Source organism: Scyliorhinus canicula, chromosome 7, assembly GCF_902713615.1.
Source record: "Scyliorhinus canicula chromosome 7, sScyCan1.1, whole genome shotgun sequence".
Taxonomy (NCBI): Eukaryota; Metazoa; Chordata; class Chondrichthyes; order Carcharhiniformes; family Scyliorhinidae; genus Scyliorhinus; species Scyliorhinus canicula.
In genome coordinates, this window is record NC_052152.1 from 80,291,958 (window position 1) to 80,314,413 (window position 22,456).

General features: G+C 47.4%; 1 protein-coding gene across 10 annotated transcripts in view; it reads right to left on the reverse strand.

Moving 5' to 3' along the window:
• dmd (dystrophin) overlaps positions 1–22,456 on the reverse strand; it is a 2,667,466-nt gene that overhangs the window by 460,606 nt on the left and 2,184,404 nt on the right. For all 10 annotated transcript variants that reach the window (XM_038802261.1, XM_038802266.1, XM_038802267.1 and 7 more), the window contains one exon: positions 3,167–3,356. In XM_038802261.1, coding sequence (XP_038658189.1) covers positions 3,167–3,356 — 190 coding nt within the window. The remainder of the gene's footprint in view (positions 1–3,166; positions 3,357–22,456) is intronic.

Sequence of the window (22,456 nt, forward strand, 5' to 3'; positions counted from 1 at the left end):
GAGAGCTGTCGTTCAGAGACTGGCAGATCTCCAGTGCAGGAAGTATCACTCGGGAACGATAGTCACCGTCAGTGCTGTGCTGGGGTTTACCTTGAGGATCAGTGATGGCACACAGATGGAGGTGAGTGGGGCAGGATGGGAGATGCGGGGCAGGGCCGCTGGCAGGAGGGCAGGGAGAGAAGAGGGAGGTCATGAGAGGCGATGGGGGGGGGGGGGGTCGATGGCAAGGGAACAAGGGAGGCACCACTTCACAATGCTGGGGTCCTCGATCAGACATTGAATGCCTGAGTGTAGCCAGTTGTATTACCAAGATCAGTTCACACAGCAGTGAGCGATAAGTTTTCAGGGTTGTACAACCTATTCCCGTACTATAGTGCTGTCACCAATTAGAGTGCCCGAGTGCGAGGTATCGGCCTAGAAAACACAGGCAAACTAGACAGAGTTTAATGGGTGGTTGTCCCACATGGCAAGTTTCCCCACCTGCCACTGGTTGAATTGAAGTGGGCACTTAATTGGCCTTCGGGCAGGAAAGCCACCCTCCACCCTACCCACCCTGGATTTAATTTAAGGGAGGCAGGAAGGAGGTGGAATCTCACCCCACACTTTACCGCCCAATCACACAGCACCCTCCAGCCTCCGCACTTTCCTCAACAGGTGGGGGGGGGGGGGGGCATTCATTTCTGCTCTTAGATTTTGTAATGTATATCAGAAAATGACTTGCCTGCTGGCTCAATTGGTGACAGCACGATAGTACAGGAATAGGTTATACAACCCTGAAAACTCATCGCCCACTGCTGGGTGAACTGATCTTGGCAATACAACTGGCTACACTACTTCACAGCAAACTAGGGGAATAAAGTCAGGATTTTTGCTTCTGCTCTCAATCCATTGACCCCTAATGATCAGACATGTAGGAAATAAGTGAGCTACAGTTAGCGTTGATCTGCAATGCTCTTAAATAGGCTTAATGCTCCAATACTATCCATGGTCAGGTATGAACACTTTGTGGTGGAATGATGAACGTGTGTCTAATAGTACAGAACTTGAATTTGACACCTTTTCCATTAACGCTGGAGCTCCAAGTTTGCTCTCCCTTTCTCTTGCTTCTCTATATTCAATTACCACCTCTAAGCATATCTGCTCTTTCTGATGATTGCACTTTTTATTGATTTCTGTCAAAATGCCTACCCTCAGAGCACACATTTCCAGTCTTCTGGAACTGCATCACTGAAATCACTACATTTCCATTTCCTCCATTGCCTTCATTGAGGTAAAGAAAATGTTGCTTTGTTTTGTCTTCAAATCCGTAGCTTTTTCATGCCAATAACTTATTTCTGTTATTATTCTAATGATTTAGGAACACAGGTGGTGCCTTAACCTCCTCTTGATTTTGAATGGTGTTCCTATATTTCCTCAATTATCTCCATCATGCCAGCACTGATATTTGCTTTCCTCACAATTTTAAATTTTCAATAAAGCTGAAGTCTGCTCAACAATTCATCGAAGCTTTCATATGTAAAGATGTCTGGAGCTCTGAACATAGGAGAAGAAAAAGCTCGTCATCTGCTGGGTGATATTGTCCTCATCATTGGTCAACAAACTTCTCAACTGCAAATTTACTTGTCCAAATGTCATTGCTACTGTGGCTGTCCTCTGAACGTCCTTCAATTAAGCCATTCTGAAAACTCTTGAAGGGTCACTGGACTGATTTTTACTTTAACTTATTCTTATCCAAAACCCATATCATCCCTCTTGTCTCCCAAACTTCCCTTCCTCTTGTAATCCATTGGTTTTTAAAACTCGAGATTGATGTCAGCTAATTAATGCTTCTTGATTTATCTCTTAATCTCTTCAACTCCTTTGAACCTTGTTGCTGGATGTATGATGGTCCTCGGTTCTTCACCAAATTTGCCCTGTCTTTTCCAATGTACCATTTTAGTATCAATTGAAGATGAAGAATTTTGCTGTCAGAAGAGAAAAAATTAGGAGCAGCTCACCATACTCACCTGCTAAATGAACTAAATTAGTTCAATAAAATCATCTTGACTTTAAAATGTGTAAGAATAGGCTATCTTACTTTATATTGTGTGTTTTTGGTTTTCTCACAAACCTACTCCTGGTTGAACTCAATAAAACTACAAGCCTTTTCTCTGTCTGACTGTTCACATACCTAATATAGTCAAAACAGGAAGAAACGTCTGCCCCATAGCTGTGAATTTGTGGGACACAGTTTTAAACATTTCCATTCAGGCAAACAGAACCATTGATTTCAGTTCCGAAGGTGCAACAGATCTCCAAAGGGAATGTTTCTAAGGTTTCACAATCAAGGAATTTATTATACAGTAAATTACTTATAAATTTCACACAACTAGCTAAAGAATGAGAATTTTCTTCTTGGAACGCATATTCTATATACTTGTAGTTGTTTGGCATCAAAACATGAGTATTGCTGAAAAAAAGAAACATTTTGTTGGAGCTTTGCACCTTGCACTCATCAGGACAACTCATTAAAATATCAATGGCTGTCATTTATTTTGTTCAACTGAATCAAGTGCAACATATACACATATTGTACCTGTTTTAGTTAAGCAAAATAAGTGACAGATGTTCACTGGTTCATTCCTCAAGGCAATACTGTGACCAATCAGAGTCAAGCTGCCTGGTTTAAATTTCAAACAATGCTTGTCAGTTAACTGTCAGTTACCATAAACTGGCACATTCTTCATGGTAATGCTTCGACCGATCGGAGTCTACTTGCCAACCAATCAACACCCTCCTCTCATACTGTACAACTTCTTTGTTTTCCCTTACATTGATATGAATTGTCCTGATGAGGGCAAGACGAAAAACTTCAACAAAATTACTCTTTTTGACAAACTTGTTTAAATCGTCTGAAAACAGAGAGTTGAATCGGTGCTGAAGACAGTGTTCAGTCCAGTTAAAAATCTTCACAAATTTACTTCAAAATGGTTTAACAACAGACTTACGGCATTTATTGTGTTCGCCTCCTGTTATTAAGCAGAGCGGATCCACTGGAATAATAAGGTCTTAGGTGATCAAAACTCATTTTTGCTAATCAAAATTCTGGTACTGGCTACCATATGTCCACGAACAATATTATTATGATTGAATTGCAAACATATTAGAAACATATCATCAAATGTACCTGCCACTGTTTTGTCAGCTCTCGAACCAGCTGGGTGTCATCCAATAGTCTCTCTTTATAGGTGGCATCCTGCAACACATTGGCAGTGGTTTCCGCTTCTGTAAGCCATGCCCGGAATTTGTCCAAATCCAGATAGAACTGCTGCAGCAATCTGAGGGCTGCTTCCAGCGCAGCCTCCCTCTCACTGGCCCTGTGGAACCATTATTTTCACACAAATTAGTAGTCTTCATTAACATAGCCGTTTCATGAACAGTGTTGTGTGTCCAATTATGAACTATATAAGACCTTCACCAGAGGATTATAAGAATGAGCTAGTGACTGTCACAAATTTAAATGTTTAGGGAATTTATCATCACGCAACTTTCACCCATATTAGTCCCTTAATTAGGTTGATGTCAGTAGAGAGTAATTACACTTGGCAACAGGTAAAAAGGTCTCGATGGTGCCTTATACGATTTTGGGTCTGTACCATGATGTCTTATTACATTCAGCACATTGGGTGGGATTTTTGCTCCCACACAGTGGAGGTGGCTTGTCATCAGCTGCCGGGGGTTCTTCCAGTCCTGGCGACGTCTATGTCATTTTGCATGGCTTGCCCGTCCTGCCGCCGGAGAACCCACCTCAAGGGGTGATATTCGCTGGGACTAGAAGATCCCGCTGACAGGAAGGGCTGGAAAACACTGCTCGTCATGACATGAAAAAATGACTTTCGCCCAGATTTACACATGGAAAATTTAGAAATTCCAGTTTTTACAACCAGTACTAAATTAGATTTTCCTCAATAATGGGTTTGATTGGTTTGCAGGGATGAGTAGATCTTATTAAACGATCCATGTGCCCTTTTTTGCACAAAATATTCAACCATAACAGTACAAAAATAGGTAACTGAAACAACAAAAGGGTAATCAAAGGACAGGTTTCTGTGCTTCACTATTGAATGAAATGGGATTTCTCGCTAACTGCTGAAAGCCGGAATTTCCTCAGAGCTGTCACAACTCTGCTGCAACTGGAGTGGAAAACCAGGTTACATGCATGAATGGCATTTCAGCCACACTTCTGATGAAGCCACATTGGTTGGTGGAGTTGGAGCATATTTGCGGTCAGTGTGTGAAAAGTAAAATGACTTTTGTTTTTCAGGATTATAGGTTTGTTTGTTGTAAATATGCACCAACTCAGTCTGAATTGGAACAGCTCATTTTACATGGCACCCATAGAACATACTTTTATCCCATCAGACTGAGCTGGAATTGAGGAAATGCTCTCTCTGAATGTTAAAGAACAGTGCAGCAGACTTCAATACCTGAAGGCAATTCTTGTGAGTAAGACTTGATTCAATTTCTAGGTAGCAGCAGCAAGATCATAAAAGATTTCTATTGCAAATTTGATGAAATTTGCTATTTCTGGTGAATTTCTAAAGCTTTCAAAAAGAAAAAAACCCTCCCCCATTCACTAACTTGTTGTGATCGAGATGGGCATTGAATTGATGACTGAAAGCATTAAAAGAATGCCTACGTTGAAATATTGACTAGAGAACTGTTTAAACCCAAACTCTTTCCCATTTTAGTCTCATCAAACTATGCCCCTCAGAATTTCTCTGCAAACTCTAAGCAGGTCTGTCTACATGAGACATATTTTAAAATAAATTTAGAGCACCCAATTAATTTTTTCCAATTAAGGGGCAATTTAGCGTGGCCAATCCACCTAGCCTGCACATCTTTGGGTTGTGGGGGTGAAACCCACACAAACACGGGAAGAATGTGCAAACTCCACACAGACAGTGAGCCAGAGCCGGGATCGAACCAGGGATCTCTGCGCCATGAGGCAGCAATGCTAACCACTGCGCCACCGTGCTACCCGACATGAGACATATTTGCAAATTAATTCATCCTTTGCTTTGCTGAAATTCTATTTTCCAGGGAATCTGATTTATCATTGAAAAGTTTGGAGTTTTCACCAATTAAATCTGCATTTTATCTCCCAGCTCCTGCATTACTTACTTCAAAGACCTAGGTGCGGACCCACTGTAACATATGCGCCACATCTATGTCAGACACGTGATGCGGCATGGAGGTGCCCAGAATTAGGGAATGAAACAACAAGTACATTAACTCGGATCAGCTTCAGAAGAAGTTTTTTGGATGCAGAACACAATATGTAGAATATACAGCACAGAAACTGCCCATTCAGCCCAACCAGTTCATGTCAGTGTTTGTATGCCAGTTGAGGCTCCTGCCTTCCTTCCTCATCTAGCTCTACCATCATAACATAAGAACATACTCGTCATGACATGAAAAAATGACTTTCGCCCAGATTTACACATGGAAAATTTAGAAATTCCAGTTTTTACAACCAGTACTAAATTAGATTTTCCTCAATAATGGGTTTGATTGGTTTGCAGGGATGAGTAGATCTTATTAAACGATCCATGTGCCCTTTTTTGCACAAAATATTCAACCATAACAACCACTGTTTGGGCAGCACGGTAGCATGGTGGTTAGCATAAATGCTTCACAGCTCCAGGGTCCCAGGTTCGATTCCCGGCTGGGTCACTGTCTGTGTGGAGTCTGCACATCCTCCCCGTGTGTGCGTGGGTTTCCTCCGGGTGCTCCGGTTTCCTCCCACAGTCCAAAGATGTGCAGGTTAGGTGGATTGGCCATGCTAAATTGCCCGTAGTGTCCTAATAGTAAGGCTAAGGGAGGGGGAGTTGTTGGGTTACGGGTATAGGGTGGATACGTGGGTTTGAGTAGGGTGATCATTGCTCGGCACAACATCGAGGGCCGAAGGGCCTGTTCTGTGCTGTACTGTTCTATGTTCTAACATAAGAACTAGGATCAGGAATAGGCCATCTGGCCACTCGAGCCTGCTCCGCCATTCAATGAGATCATGGCTGATCTTTTGTGGACTCAGCTCCACTTTCCAGCCCGAACACCATAACCCTTAATCCCTTTATTCTTCAAAAAATTATCTATCTTTACCTTAAAAACATTTAATGAAGGAGCCTCAACTGCTTCACTGGGCAAGGAATTCCATAGATTCACAACCCTTTGGGTGAAGAAGTTCCTCCTAAACTCAGTCCTAAATCTACTTCCCCTTATTTTGAGGCTATGTCCCTTCTCCACCATATATTTACCTGGCCTCCCCTCAAATTCATTCACACTGTTTGCCTCAACCACTCCCTATTCTAGTGAATTTCACATTCTCAGTGCTCTCTGGGTAAAAAGGTTTTTCTGAATTGCCAATATTTAATTCATTGGTAACTATTTTGTACCGATAGCCTTTAGTTTTACACAAATGGAAACAACTCTTTCTACATCTACTTTATCAAAACCATTCAGAATTTTAAAAATCTCTCTTTTAGGACACCTCTTAGTCTTCTCTTTTCAAGATAAACATAATTCCTGTTCCAGATAAACGTAATTTCACATTTCTCGCGCCATCCTTGTAATTTGTTTTTAAACATGCTCTCTGGTGCCTCTATATGCTTTTTATAAAATGGCAAACAGTACTGCTAAATACACCAAATGTGATCCAACCATAGTTCATACAAGTTTAGCACAATTTATCTACTTTTCTGGAAAGAAATCTTGGTGCTTGGTTTGTTTTTTATGGCATTCTTAATCCACTTTGTGATTTGTGTATTTTTTGTCCCAGATCCCTTTCCTCCTCTGCCCCATTTAGATTCTTCTTTCTAACACATGGGGTGGTATTCTCCCCCCCCCCACACCGGGTGGGAGAATTGCCGGGGCGCTGGGCGAATTGCGCCACGCCGCCCCGACCCCCGCACGCGATTCTCCCACCCCCCCCAAAACCAGCGGCGTGAGAATTGCGCCGGGCCGCAATGGGCTGGGCCAATGGGCCCGGATGGGCTGAGCGGTCGGCGAAACAAAAAACAGTCCCGCCGGCGCCGTCCACACCTGGTCACTGCCGGCGGGTACTCGAAGGCTTGGGGGGGGGGGGCTCCGAAGGGGTCTGGCCCACGATTGGGGCCCACCAATCGCGGGCCCTCTCCCCCCCGGGCCTACTTTCCGCTGTGGCCCGCCCCTGAACACCAACCCCATGTTGGGTCGGGGCCGGCACGTGTAAGATGTTCCCCATGCATGCGCAGGATGGCGCGGCCCAACTGCGCATGCGCAGGATTGAGCTGGCCCAACTGCGCATGCGCAGGATTGAGCTGGCCCAACTGCGCACGCGCAGGTTGGCACGGTGCCCATTTGGCACCACATAAGGAGGCTGGAGCGGCGTGAACCACTCCAACGTGTGCTGGCCCCCTGTGGAGGCCAGAATAAGTTGTGCCCGGGCTCTGTTAGCGCCGTTGTGAAATGCGACGGCGTTCACGACGGTGTGAACACTTGGCCCCAATATTGGAGAATCGCCCCCATGGCTTTTGTATTATACTTTCCGAAATGTAACACCTCACACTTACCGATATTTAAATTAATCTCCCAATTAAAAAGCCCATTGTGACAATTTATTAACTTTATCTTTCAATATCTTCTTGCTGCAGTCCTCCATATTGATGATCACCTCCAACCTGATGACATCCCAAATATAAAAATAATGGGCGGAATCTTACCAAAAATTGTCAGTTCCAGTGAGAAAAAATTGTGAATCCCGGTAGTGGTGTTCACGGGATTTCTCATGGAATTTTGAGCCTCTTAAAGAAATGTATTTTTCCCCTACCTGATTTACACTCCGCTGACTTGCCCACCCCGGGGAAACTTAATCACTGGGGAGCTCCATATAAACTCCTACCCAGCACTTGTTCCGGATCCATGAGATGGGATAGCAGCATGAAAGCCAGCATTTCTCGGAAGGAGCCCTGACCAGAATCCTGGATGTGTGCAGAAGAGGCGGGATGTACTGTACCCACACTCCAGAAAGCAGCCCACTAGCAAGGTCGCCATCCCCGCCTGGTAGAGGCATCTTGAGAAGCTAGCTACAGAACAGGATAGGTCAGCAGTGCAAAAAAAAATGAATGACCCTCTTCATGCAGCCAGGATAAGTCTTCCACCTCAAGTCTCTCAATGCACCCCCTCACCACCCTTCGCACCTTGAAGGTGATTGCTCACCCAGTTAGATGGCAGGTAGCCCTTCCCCAGGGTCCTTCCCCACGCCCCCAACCACCTTGGGGCACCCCACCAAGTCTCAACTGTGTTCGTCGCATCCCTGCTCCTAATCCAGTTCCAAGCATGCCACTCCTCAACCATCTGAACTGGCAGAAATCTTGCCTGCACTCTCCCCATCTGGATCCTCACAGGACAAAACCAAGCGCAACTGGTGAGAGAGGGCACAGCTACACGGAGTCATGTGGGAGCTCAGCACCCACAAGGAAAGAGCCCCTGAGCTGGCCGGGAAGGAACAGGACCGCACCCGTTTGGATGGAGAAGTAGGGCAGCGAGCAAAAATGAGAACCCGGAGAACAGTCATTCTTCAAACCTCACGTCAGTAAACATTTCACATAATTTATCCCCCTTGTACACATGCTATCTTCCTTCCCTTGCAGGGCAATCAGGAGAGCAGCCCGCATCATCCTCGTGCCTCCTGGAGCGTGGGGTTTGCAGGGCATGGCAAGATGAAATAGCAGGGAGGAGGATCTGCTTGTGAACAAAATTATGTTTATTTACATGTGCTTTTTTACAGCGATGACCTATTTTAATGTGTGCCTCTGCTCTGGAAGGGCAGACAGTCAGGTCGGATGACCCCTTTGCTGCATGGACTGGTTTGTGGCAGGTTTGGCCAGGCCCAGGAGCTGGCTCACGAGGAAGTTCTCCACCTTCCCTGTCCCTTTCTGCACCGGTGCTTGTAGATCAGCAGCGTGGGGCTGAAGTGCAAACAAAACTGTTGTAAAAGGTTTTTCAAAAAACTAAGAAGGCAGTGCATCCTTAAACAACTTACATCTCCATGGGCCATGGACAAACTTCCTGGACAAATGGAATTGATATTGAATAGAACTGAACCCCTTGGTCCTGAGTGGGGAGTTCTACTCACAGGTCCAGTTGTGCTTCTCCAAGTGGGAGGGTCTTCGTTCCTCATGAGGCAGGGATGCAACCCATTTCTGAGAACCCCACTCTGCCCTTGCAGTCAGCCTCTCATGGGACCATACCTAGTAACCTCACAGTTGCCCCTGGCGCTGACCCTCAGTACTAACACCCTCCCACTTACTTTCCAGCTCCCATTAAGGACGGGCACTCCTTCAGTGATGGCTAGGCCACAAACCCAAAAAAGAGGACATAGGAAGTGATGCCTGCATGCCAAACTCCTGATCCCTTGAAGCAAGAGGTGGCCCAAAGTGAATGGAAGGTAAGGCCTGCTAGTGATCCCTACCCCGAGATTGAGTGGCTGAATCGTAGCCCCGCGTTGCACTTATCTGTGTCCCCCACATCCTCTCCAATACAGCCTGAGCAGTGAAGAGCCTGGTGAACTATAGCTGCCCGAGTGCTCAACTCCGATATTCCCTCAGAGGTGAGGCCACCAGATTCACACTTTTGCAGACCTGTTATGACCCAGTGAATATTCTGTGATGGGGGAATGTCTGAAGAGAGTGCTCGCTAATGACACGTTAATGTATTAAAATGATGTTCCTAGGTTCCTACGATGCAATTCGCACCACTCCAGTAGAGGGGGGTGGGGGTGAAAATTCCAAAACCCAAATGCGCTGGACAAAATCAGTTTTTAAAAATTCTATCCGGATTTTGAGCCCGCGCCGAGATTTTTACGGGTGGAGAATGTGGGTCCAAAATCACCCCATACCTTTGATTCAAAGACTGAGTTGTGAACAACAATATTAAGCTCCCTGGAAATGTTCCATCTCCCTTCTTCAATACAGATGCAACAGTAGCTTTCTGGCAGTCCTTTGAGCCGCACCTTTTTCTGATAAATTATTAATCTGCGCAATAGTGCCTCTGCTATCTCTTCTCCAGACTGATGGAATCTGTGCAGGCCATTTGTTGAATCCTCTTTCAGATTGATTAATTTATTTAATATTTCTTCTCTTTTAATTTTAAATGCAGTCATCTAATCTTCCAATGTTATGCCCACATGATCATATCTCCCCAGTAAAAAGTGAAGCAAAGGACTGAATTAATATTTCTGTCATGCGTACTTTCCATTGGTCAAATCACTCAATTTCTCTCTCTCTCTGTCCAATTCTATTTCCCAGCTTTATTTGCAGAACCAATCACCTTCTACTTTTACGGTCAAGAACTATCGACTGCTGCACTGTGCATCTAATGGTGGTACTGATTTGGTCGGGCGTTAAATAAATATTTCACAGGGCAGCACGGTGGCACAGTGGGTTAGCCCTGCTGCCTCACGGCGCCGAGGTCCCAGGTTCGATCCCGGCTCTGGGACACTGTCCATGAGGAGTTTGCACATTCTCCCCGTGTTTGCATGGGTTTCGCCCCCACAACCCAAAGATGTGCAGGGTAGGTGGATTGGCCACACTGAATTGTCCCTTAATTGGAAAAAATGAATTGGGTACTTTAAATTTATTTAAAAAAGCAATATTTCACATCTGTATGGAACTTGGGGAGAGAGACTGTGAGGTTATTGAGCAAGTTGTCACAGTGAGGGACAAGGTATGGATGTGTTGACAGGCTCAAAAGTGGAGAAATCTCCAGATCCGGATGAATTGTGTCCCAGGTTGCTGTGGGAAGTGAGGGATGAGATTGCAGGGGTCCTGATCCAAATTTAAATTTTTTTGAAAAAAAATGTATTTTATTACAAACATGTATAAAAACAGGTTACAGCGAATAAACCCCCCAGGAAACATACTTCCCAGCAATCAACTATACAGTCTGTACAGATTTTCCCCTTTTTCACCCTCCCCTCCAACCACTTTCCCACCCTGTGACAAACAGCCCCTCAAACACAGTCACAAACATCCCCCAACTTTTCTCAAACCCCCTGCAGAGCCCCTTAACTCATACTTTTTCTTCTCCAACTGCAGGAAGTTGTACAGGTCACCCAACCAAGCCACTACTCCCGGTGACAATGCCGACTGCCACTCCAGTAAAATTCACCACCGTGTAATCAGAGAGGCGAAGGCCAGGACATCGGCCTTTCTCCTCTCCATGAACTCCGGGTTCTCTGAAACCCCAAGTATTGCCACCAGAGGGTCCGGGTCCACCTCCTCCTCAACTATCCTGTCTAAGACTACGGACACTCCCGCCCAGAATCTTCCCAATTTTTCGCAACCCCAAATATGAGCGCGTGATTCACTGGCCCCCGCTCACACCTTTCACACTCATCTGCTACCCCCTGAAAGAATCCACTCATTCTCGCCTGAGTCATATGCACCCTGTGCACCACTTTGAACTGTATCAGGCTCCTATTTGCATGAGAGGAGGTCCCATTTACCATCCACAGTGCCTCACTCCATACTCCCCAATTGATCTCCCTTCCCAACTCCGCTTCCCATTTCTCCTTGATCTTCATCACCCGCTCGCCTCCCTGCTCCCCTAGCCACTTGTATATATCCCCAATTCTTCCCTCCTCTTCTGGAAGCAGCAGCCGCTCCAGCAGGGTGCATCCTAGCAACCTGGGGTACCTCCTCCAGAACATTTGCTAAAGTCTCTAACCTGCAGATACCTGAACTCACTCCCCTCGGCAGCTCTACCTTCTCACTTAGCTCCTCCAGACTGGCGAACCCTTCCGCCAAACACTGATCCCTCATCTTGACCAGCCCCACTTCCCTGCACCTCCTGTATACACTATCCAACCCCCCCCCCCCCCCCCCCCCCCCGGCTCAAACCCATGATTCTCGCACAGCGGCTTTAACACCGACATCCTTTCCACCCAAAAGTTCCTCCTTAACTGATTCCATACCTTCACTGTGCACTGCACCACTGGGCTCCCTGAACACCTACTCAGAGTCATTGGCAATGCTCCCGTTATCATAGCCTCATAGCCCTCAAACTAGACCCCTTATGAGATTCCTCTCCCATCCTAGCCCACTGTACCCCTTCTCCTTCCCACCACCGCCGCACCTTGTCCACATTCGCCACCCAATAATAATGAAACAAGTTCGGCAACGCCAACCCCTCTGCTGCTCTGCCTTTGTAGCAGGGTTCATCCCACCCTCGACACCTACCCCCCATACAAAGTCCGAAATGATCGTGTCCACTTTCTGAAAAATGGCCTTGGGTATAAAGATTGGGAAAGCCTGAAAGATAAACAAGAACCTCGGTAGAATATTCATTTTCATCACTTGGACCCTCCCTGCCAATGTTAAATGCAATGTGCCCCATCTCCTAAGATACTCCCTGGCCTCCTCCACCAGTTTTGTTAAGTTCCACTTATGGAGCCCTTATATTCCCTCGCTACCTGAATCCCCAAATACCTGGACCTATCCCTTGCTACAGTAAATGACAAAACTTCCAAAACCTCGAACAAGTACCGCCACTCCATCCAATCAAATGCCTTCTCCGAGTCCATGGACACCACCTCCTCCAGTACCAGAGCCATTGATGGATTCATCACCACATTCAACAGCTGCCTTATATTACTCATGAGCTGCCTGCCCTTTACGAATCTTGTTTGATCTTCTGCAACCACCCCCGGGACAGAGTCCTCCATCCTCCCCGCCAACAACTTAGCCAATACTTTCACATCGTGTTCAATAGTGATATGGGCCGATACGACCCACATTCCACTGGGTCCTTGCACTTTTTCAGGATTAGTGTGATTACTGCCTGTGCCATTGTCTCCGGCAACTCCCCCATCTCCAGTGCTTCATTAAACGCCCCAAATTTTTCATTCTTTTCCGGCTACGGGATAATTTCCGGAGGACTGGAGAACCACAAATGTGGTCCCACAAATTAAGAACGGCTGTAGCGATAAGCCAGGAAACTACAGGCCAGTGAGTCTCACTTCAGTGGTGAGGAAACTAATGGAGAAAATTCTGAAGGAAAGAATCTATCTCCACTTGGAGAGGCAAGGTTGGATCAGAAATAGACCACATGGCAAGAGGGAATTCATACCGAACAAATTTGATTGAATTTTTTGAGCACGTGATAAGGGTAGCGCAGTTGATGTAGTTTACATGGATTTCAGCAAAGCATTTGACAAGTTCCCACATGGGAGACTTATAAAGGATACAGGCACATGGGATACAGGGTAGCTTTATAAGGTGGATTCAAAGCTGGTTGAGCTGTAGGAAACACAGGGTGATGACAGGCATCTGCTTTAGTGACTGGAAGCCAGTGTCCAGTCTCATACCACAGGGATATGTGCTGGGTCCTCTATTATTCATAATTTACATAAATAACTTAGATGACTATGTGGGGGGAGGATCAGTAAGTTTGCAGATAGGCCGTGTGGTTAACAGTGAGGCTGAGAGGGGCAGCATGGAGGCACAGTGGTTAGCATGGCTGCCTCACGGCGCCGAGGTCCCAGGTTCGATCCCGGCTCTGGGTCACTGTCCATGTGCAGTTTGCACATTCTCCCCGTGTTTGCGTGAGTTTCGCCCCCACAACACAAAGATGTGCAGGGTAGGTGGATTGGCCACGCTAAATTGCCCATTAATTGGAAAAAAATAATTGGGTACTCTAAATTAAAAAAACAGTGAGGCTGAGAGTCTTGGGTTACAGGAAGATGCCGATGGGATGGTCAAATCGGCAGAAGAGTGGCAGATGGAATTTAATCCTGAAACATGTAAGGTGTTATACTTTGGAAGGAACAATTTGACAAGGAAATATTCAATGATGGCACCACACTGGGAAGTCCTGAGGACCAAAGAGACCTTGGCGTGTTTGTAAATAGATCTCTGAAGGCAGAAGGGCAGGTTCATAGGTGGTTAAAAAGGCATATGGTACACTTGCCATGATCAATCATGGCATTGATTGAGGAATCAGATCAAAACTCGTGCAGGTTGAGGGGCAAAAGCCCTGGCCTACTGCACGTTGCAATTTTCTTCTCTTTCAAAGAGGACTGCCAACTCTCTTTAAAATCTTCCTGGAAGCTCCATCATGAGCTTTGCGCATGAGCAGTGGGAGAGGCCCCATCTGAGGGAGGCACAGACAGAGCAGAGCGGGAAGAGGTGCTCTTTGCTTTTTCTCCCTGCTGTGTAACTTTAATTCTTCAGAGAGGACTCTTGCCCTGCTGCAACTGAGGCTTCAAGGGAGAGAGCTGATTGGGAAGTAGTGGGTAAGGCCATTAAGTCTTTCCAACTTTTATCACTTATAGTTTGAAAATACGTTTTGTGGTTTAGAATCTGCAAGGGCTACTGGTTATAAATTGCTTTCAGACTGATGTAATAAGGAGGGCTAGCCTCCAGAGAGCATTCCCAGTGGCCGGAGTATCGAACTCGATGAGTATAAAATAATCACCTCGGGGATTCCACGAAAGCTGAAAGAAAATTGGAAAAGTGATGTCACAGGATAGCTGTGAGTGACCTGATTGGCTGATAGGGAATCTGTGTTAAATTTGAAAACCACACTGCAAAACTAATTAATTAATTAACTAATTAATTCAGGGGGTAGCAGGCGACGTGCTGCAGCTGCATGATGTGAGAGCTGGCAGATCCCATTGCAAGCTGCAGTGGCCACATCTGCAGCAAGTGTTGGGTGCTTGAAGAATTTTGGCTTAGAGTTGATGAGCAGGAATCTGAGCTTCAGACACCGAGGCTATCTGGGAGGGGGAGAGTTACTTGGACGCTTTGTTTCAGGAGGCGGTCATACCCTGTAGATTAAGTACCTCAAATTTGGTCAGTGATGAGGGATAGCAGGGTGTGACTGCAAGTGAGGCAGGTAGAGGGATCCTGAATTCAGGAACAGAGAAGCCTCAGCTCTTGACCTTGTCCAACAGGTACGGGGTACTTGCCCCCTGTGTGGATGGGTATGGGTGACATGGTAGCACAGTGGTTAGCACTATTACTTCACAGCGCCAGGGCCCCAGGTTCGATTCCCAGCTTGAGTCACTATCTGTGCAGAGTCTGCATGTTCTCCCTGTGTCTGTGTGGGTTTCCTCCAGGTGCTCCGGTTTCCTCCCACAATTCCCAAAAAGACGTGCTAGTAGGTGAATTGAACATTCTGAATTCTCCCTCTGTGTACCCAAACAGGCGCCGGAATATGGCGACTCGGGGCTTTTCACAGTAACTTCATTGCAGTGTTAATGTAAGCCTACTTGTGACAATAAAGATTATTATTAAAAAGGGCTGTAGGGAGCACCACGGTGGTGCAGTGGGTTAGCCCTGATGCCTCACAGCGCCAAGGTCCCAGGTTCGATCCCGGCTCTGGGTCACTGTCCATGTGGAGTTTGCACGTTCTCCCCGTGTTTGCGTGGGTTTTGCCCCCACAACCCAAAGATGTGGAGGCGCAGTGGACTGGCCACGCTAAATTGCCCCTTAATTGGATAAAATTAATTGGGTACTCTAAATTTATTTTAAAAATGGAGGGGGGGGGGGGGGGGGGGGGGAGGGCTGTAGGGAGGATGAGCTAGCCGACCACTGCACCATGTTACAGGAAGCCATTCAAGTGGGAGGAGAAAAAAGACAAGTGGTAGCAATAGGGGATTATGTAATTAGGGCGATTGATAGTATCCTTTGTAAGAAGGATCAAGATCCCTGCATGGTATGTCGCCTGCCCGGTGCCAGGGTGAGCGACATCTCTGACTGCCCTGAAAGGATATTGGAGTGGGAGGGGGAGGGGAGGATCCAGTTGTTTTGGTCCACGTTGGGATAAACACATAGGCAAGACATAGGCACGAGGAACTGAATTAAACAACAGGTCCTCAAGGTTTATAATCTCTGGATTACTACAAGAGCGACATGCGAATTGGCATAGGGACGAGAAAATTACAGAGGTAAACACGTGGCTAAAGGAGTAGTGCGGGAAAGGGGGGTTCCATTGGGATGGTCTTCACCTGAAACAATCTGGGAAAGGATAAATAGGGTGGTCATAAGGACTTTAAACGGCGACGGCACAAATTATTGCGAATGAGTATGATTTAGTGGTCATTACAGAGACATGGTTACAGGGTGGGCATGACTGGGAGTTAAATATCCAGGGCTATCTGACTATTTGGAAGGACAGACAGGAAGGTTAAGGGAGGTGGTGTAGCTCTGATATTTAAGGGTGGCATTAGGGCGGTATTGAGAGGTGGTATCGGTTCTGTGGAGAAAAAGGTTGAATCCATTTGGGTGGAAATGACAAACAGTAAGTAGAAAAGGTAGTATACAGCCGTAGTATATAGGCTATCAAATAATAACATCATGGTGGGGCAGGCAATAAACAAATAAATAACTGATGCATGTAAAAATGGTACGACAATTTCATGGGGGACTTTAATCCACATGCCGATTGGTCAAACCGGGTCGGTCAGGCCAGCTTGAGGATGAGTTCATGAAATTTATCCGCAATAGTTTCCTCGAACAGTATGGAATGGAACTTATGAGGGAGCAAGCTATCATAAATCTGGTCCTGTGTAATTAGAAAGGAACAATTAACGATCTCCTGGTTAGGGACCCTCTTGGAAGGCGCAAACATAGTATGGTTAAATATAAAATACAGATGGAGGATGAGACGGTAAAATCCAATACCAGTTTTGTGTGCTTAAGCAAAGGAGACTACAATTGGATAAGTGACGAGTTGGCTAAGGCAAACTGAAGACAAAGACTTTATGGTGGGACAATTGAGGAACAGTGGAGGTCGTATAGGCCCATATCACTTTTGAACGAGGACGCAAAGGTATTGGCGAAGGTACTGGCGGGTAGGCTGGATGATAGGTGAAGATCAGACGGGGTTCGTGAGAGGGAGGCAGCTCTTTTCAAACGTTAGAAGGGTACTGAACTTGGTTATGGCACCGGTGGAGGGGAAGGAAACAGAGATGGTTGTGGCATTGGCCGCTGAGAAGGCGTTTGACCAGGTAGAATGGCGGTACTTGATGGCAGTTCTGGAGCGGTTGGGATTGGACCAACATTTGTGGACTGGGTAAAGCTACTATATAAGGAGCCGAGGGTGACTGTCCGCACAAACAACATCAGCTCGAGATACTTTTCTCTTTACCGTGGGGCTAGGCAGGATGTCCTGGGCGGGGTTCTCCAATCCCGCGGCAGAGTGTCCACGCCGTCGTAAACGCAGTTGCGTTTTATGACGGTGTGAATGGGCCGCTCCCAGGACTAATTCTGGCCCATACAGGGGCCCAGCACGGCGCTGGAGCGATCCGCGCATGCACAGTTGTGTTGGCGCCGAGGACATACGCAAGGCGCGTATGCGCAGTGGCCTCCTTCAACGTGACGGCTCGACACAACATGGCGCAGGACTACAGGGGCCGGCGCATAGGAAAGGAGAGTCCCAGCCACAGAGGCGGGCCCACTGATCGGCGCGCCCTGATCGCGGGCCAGGCCACATCTGAGGGCCCCCCCACGCCCCCCTCCCGGGGTCGGACACCCCCTCCCGCCGCACAGGCCACCACCCAACCCTTCCATGCCGAGGTCCCGCCGGCCCAGTACAGGTTAGAATGGTGCCGGCAGGACTCGGCTCTTTTCTGACTGCCGCTCGGCCCATCCGGGCTGGAGAATCGGCAGGCCGGCTGCGTAGATCGGCCCGCGACCAGCGCTGCGCCGATCACGCCGGCACCAAAGACGCCGATTCTCCGCTTGGAGGAGTATCGCGGCCAGCGTCGGGGCAGTGTCCCCGTCCGGGGGATTCTCCAGCCCAGCCCAGAGCTGGTAGAATCCTGCCCCCTATATCCCCCTGGCTGTTGGCACTCGCGATTGAACCTTTGGCCATTGCATTAAGAAGTTCCGGGGTATGGAAAGGAATAGTGCGGGGGTGGAGGGAAGAGAGAGGGAGGGGGAGAGAGAGAGAGAGAGAGAGAGAGAGAGAGAGAGAGAGAGAGAGAGAGAGAGAGGGAGGGAGGGAGAGAGAGAGAGAGAGAGAGAGAGAGAGAGAGAGAGAGAGAGAGAGAGAGAGAGAGAGAGAGAGAGAGAGAGAGACAGAGAGAGAGAGAGAGAGAGAGAGAGAGAGAGAGAGAGAGAGAGAGAGAGAGAGAGAGAGAGAGAGAGAGAGAGAGAGAGAGCATAGGGTGTCCTAATATGCTGATGACTTGCTGTTGTACGTGTCGGAATGGAGTGTGGCAATAGGGTGGATATTGGAGTTGCTTCGGGTGTTTGGGTCTTTCTCGAGGATTAAACAAAATCTAGACAAGAGTGAGCATTTTGTGGTGTCTCAGCCGGATGTGGGGGCAGGGGTGTGGGAAGTGCCATTCCATAGGGCAGGGACTCACTTTAAATACCTGGGGGTGCAGGTTGCCCAGGAGTGGTGGGGTGTCTCCGCAGGTACAGCATTTCTAGTTTGGTGGGGAGAGTGAAAGCTAATCTGGTCTCCCTCTGTCACTGGCGGGTTGGGTATGATGTGTTGGGTATGCTGGGTCTGCGAGGACTGCGTTTACTGCAGCAGTGAGAGAGACAGGCTTCCAACACTTGAATGAATGCAACTCTATTTTATTGAACTCTTAACTATTAAACATACTTTAACTGTGGGTTGACACTATGCTGACTTGACTGGAGACCTGAGGCTAACCTGACCAGACTATCTTACTACCACATGGTGGATGTTCTAGTTGTTGCTCATAGGCTCTGACTGTCTCAGAGGCTGCATCCCAAGAGAGCGGGAAAACTAGTGCCCTCTGGCTTTATAGTGGCCGCGTCCTGTCTGGTGATTGGCTGCTGTGTTCTGTGTGTTCATTGGTCATCCTGTGTGTCAATCACTGCCTGTCTGTGCACCATCATATACTTGTGTGTATATTATGACAGGGTATAGGCGGTTAAAATGAACGCGTTGCCGCGATTCCAATGCCTGGCGATTTTCCTGCCAACGGCATTTTTCAGAGAGATTGAAGGAATGATTACTTCATTCATATGTAAGTGGGGTAAATCCCAGGAGTGGGGTATTCTGGCTACAGTGCGCTGTGGAAAGAGGCTTTTCCGGCACAGCGTGGCCATTGGATTGCGCCCTTTTTCTCAGGAGGGAGAACTGCAGGAACAGTTTCACAATCATTTACTTGCAATGGTGCATCAGTTCACTGATATGTGTCAATATTCATTTTGTACAAATTGTTTTCTTTCGCAATATTTTAGAGAGCAGGCAAAATAGTTTCCATGCAAACTATTCAGCAAAGACAGCGGGCTGAATTTACCACATCTCCTGGTGAGAAACATTGGGTTGGATTTTCCATTTCTGAGTCTAAGTGTTGATGCCAATGGAGAATCATGGCTGCCTTGCCGGTTGATGCAATAGCGCTCAGTGTCTGTCCACCCCGACCCCACAGCCCACCTCTTGGCCAGCCCTGCAGAAGCCCCCGGCCAGCGGCACAATTGTCAGCAAATCATGGTGATGTTGGACACTTTCTGTACCCCTCTCTCTCTCCCTCAGCAGCTGTCTGGCCGGTTTCACGATTTTTAAAAGCAGAAGTGAACCACGCTGTCGGGAACTCGGCCCATCGGAGGCGGAGAATCACAGGGGCTCTGGAGAATACTGGATCGGGCCCGCTACTGATATGCAAACGGTGCCTACTGTACGTGCGGAGTGAAATGCATTGACGTCGTTTTCAAGGTGAGAATGATTTGCGATTTGGCATCAAATCGGCACCTGCCGAGATTTTGGCGTCAGAAGCTATTCTCCACCAAATCGCATTTCCCGATTTCGGCGCCGGCTAACAGAGAATCCCACCCTAGGCATCTGGGCCCACTTAGTTGTGGGACAGACCCAGTCTTCCCACGGTAAGTTGGAAGGAGGAAGTGCTGGTACAGGATTCCCAGCAGCTAGTGGCGGTATTCCAGGTAGTCTTATCAATAAATCAATTGCCGCCTATTACCCTTGAACACACCATAATTTGTGGTGGCACAGGGATAAAATGTATGTTGCATTGGTTTCTCCACATCCTCAGAAGGCCACCAACCTATTCCTGTTGGGGTTGACGGCAGATGCCTTGGCAGTGGGTTTGTGGCAGGGGTTGTAAGGGTGGGGTATCTTTATCTCTGCGCCCATTTCTCCAGTGATCCCAATTCACTCACCTTTGGTCTGGGATTCCATGATGATCCTGGATTTCTGGCTGGTAATTGCCACCAGCAGCCATGCCTAACGCTGATGCCAGTGGTATGAGAAGTAGCCAGACTGAGTGGCCGGCAGCTCTCAGGGTGCAGGGCCTGCACTGCTGTAGTCCGCAATGCAGGGCTAGCCTAACACTGGCAACTTGAGTGCTTGTAAGGCACATTGATTCCACTGGCGTCCGCCATAGAACTGATGGGGATTCCCCACCAGTTCTCAAGCTATTGCGCGAGACCCTCGTCAGGTTGACGAAATGCTAGCCAGTTTGTCTTGGAATAAATATTTTGGTTGGTCAGTTTTGTAATACATGGTGTTGATGAAACCAATGCAGCAAAAAATGGAATGCAGTTATTCCTTAAAGTTGAAGAAACTAATCCAGGAAGGTAAAAGCCAAACACATTGCCAAGGGTTTTCAACCTGTTGTTGTGAGTGGGGCGGAGGGGCTGGAGGGCCAGGTTCAAGGACCAAGAGTGGATGGTTATAGGGAGAGGAATGAAATTGGGTGGGGAGATGCCTCTGATGGGCCAATGGGGCCCGCAATGGAAGTCTACCCCTCCTCTTGGCCAACATCAGTCCATGCAGCTGAAGCTGTTGGATTTGCACAATGGTCTGCAGTACCACCTGCTCCACAAATTCAACGGTAAAATACTGTCAGCAGCAGGATGAGACCCTTCAATACACCATCAATGGGCCATTTCGGAGCCTTAATAGGCTCAAGGGTAGGCAAGCTACATGGTGCCACCCTTGCCCCCTGTAAAATTACCGACAGGTTGAGTGTGAGCAAAAGGCCACAGATTTGATTTTATGTGCATCATCCCCATCACCTACCATCAATCACATCAACAGGGGAGCATAATGTTCAGTCCATGGTGTTCATGCCAGATGAGAAAGAGGAATCCGGGCCTAATTCCTCTTTCCAGTTCAGTTAAAGCACTTAAATGTATTTACAACTTCTTTTTAAATGCGACAATGCTCACTGCAAGATCTCTCGGGATCTGGTACACATCCTGCTTGACAACTATTAATTAGGTTTATAAACTGAGAAAGACAGGAACTAGAGTGCAATTTTGATGCATGCCTGCAGTGATATTGACACTGCAATTTGATGTAAATTACACACTCCAGTGTTTGTCAAGCAAACAAAAATGATTTTCAAAATAATTTAGTAAAGTCAGTGGATGACATTCTCCACTGCCCGCTGCTACGATTGGGAATCACAATCAGGTGCTGAATCCCGCGTCGGCCCAAAAGTGGGATTGGTGGCAGGTGACAGACCCGTTACCAGCCTACAGTCCTGCCCCGCACTGGCAGGAACATGCAAACAGCTGATATGCATTAATTTGAATGCAATTAATGGGCTGGAAGCCCAACTCTCCACCCCCTCTCCCCCTCCTCACATTATGCTCTGACCTCCACAGCTCCAGGGTCCTCCCAGGTATGATTCCCGGCTTGGGTCACTGTCTGTGAGGAGTTTTCACATTCACCCCGTGTCTGCATGGGTTTCCTCTGGGTGCTCCGGTTTCCTCCCACAGTCCAAAGACGTGCAGGTTAGGTGGGTTGGCCATGCTAAATTGCCCTTAATGTCCAAAAAGGTTAGGAGGGGTTATTGGGTTATGGGGATAGGGTGGAAGTGAAGGCTTAAGTGGGTCGGTGCAGTTTGAAGGGCCAAATAGCCTCCTTCTGCACTGTATGTTCTATGTCTATGTAATGCCAAGGGATGGGCCTGAAGGGTGGGGCCTGGGAGGGTTGGTGAAAGGGGGGGCTAAAGGGACGGGGTAGTTGAGAGTGGGGCTGGGGAGTGGTCTGAGGGCAGATGGAGGGGGTCTTGTTACCTTTAAGCGTGCGTGGTTTGAGGGAGAGGTGACCCATTATTCCCGTTGTGGGGTGGGAGGATGCCTCTCCTTGATGAGGGATTGGGAATGCTCACCTTGTCAGCAGGGGGCGTCAACATTTGCGTTATGGAGGCGAGTTGTCTCTGGCTGTTGGGATCGGATATTCGTTCAAAATGGCAGCTGAGATCAGTAAGTGCAGGGAAACTGGAATGTTTGCCACTATACATAATTGTTCATCATAAAGGTATGGGAATACCACCTCAGCGACGCTCTTAGTGCCAACGGGACACAGCCCCGATTCTCCGCTGATGGGAGTGCTTGATTTTGAAACAGAGAATCCCACCTAGCGTCTCTTCACATAAACATTTTAGTCAGCCAGTTAGTTTGCCAAAGGCCTGTGTCAGTGAAAT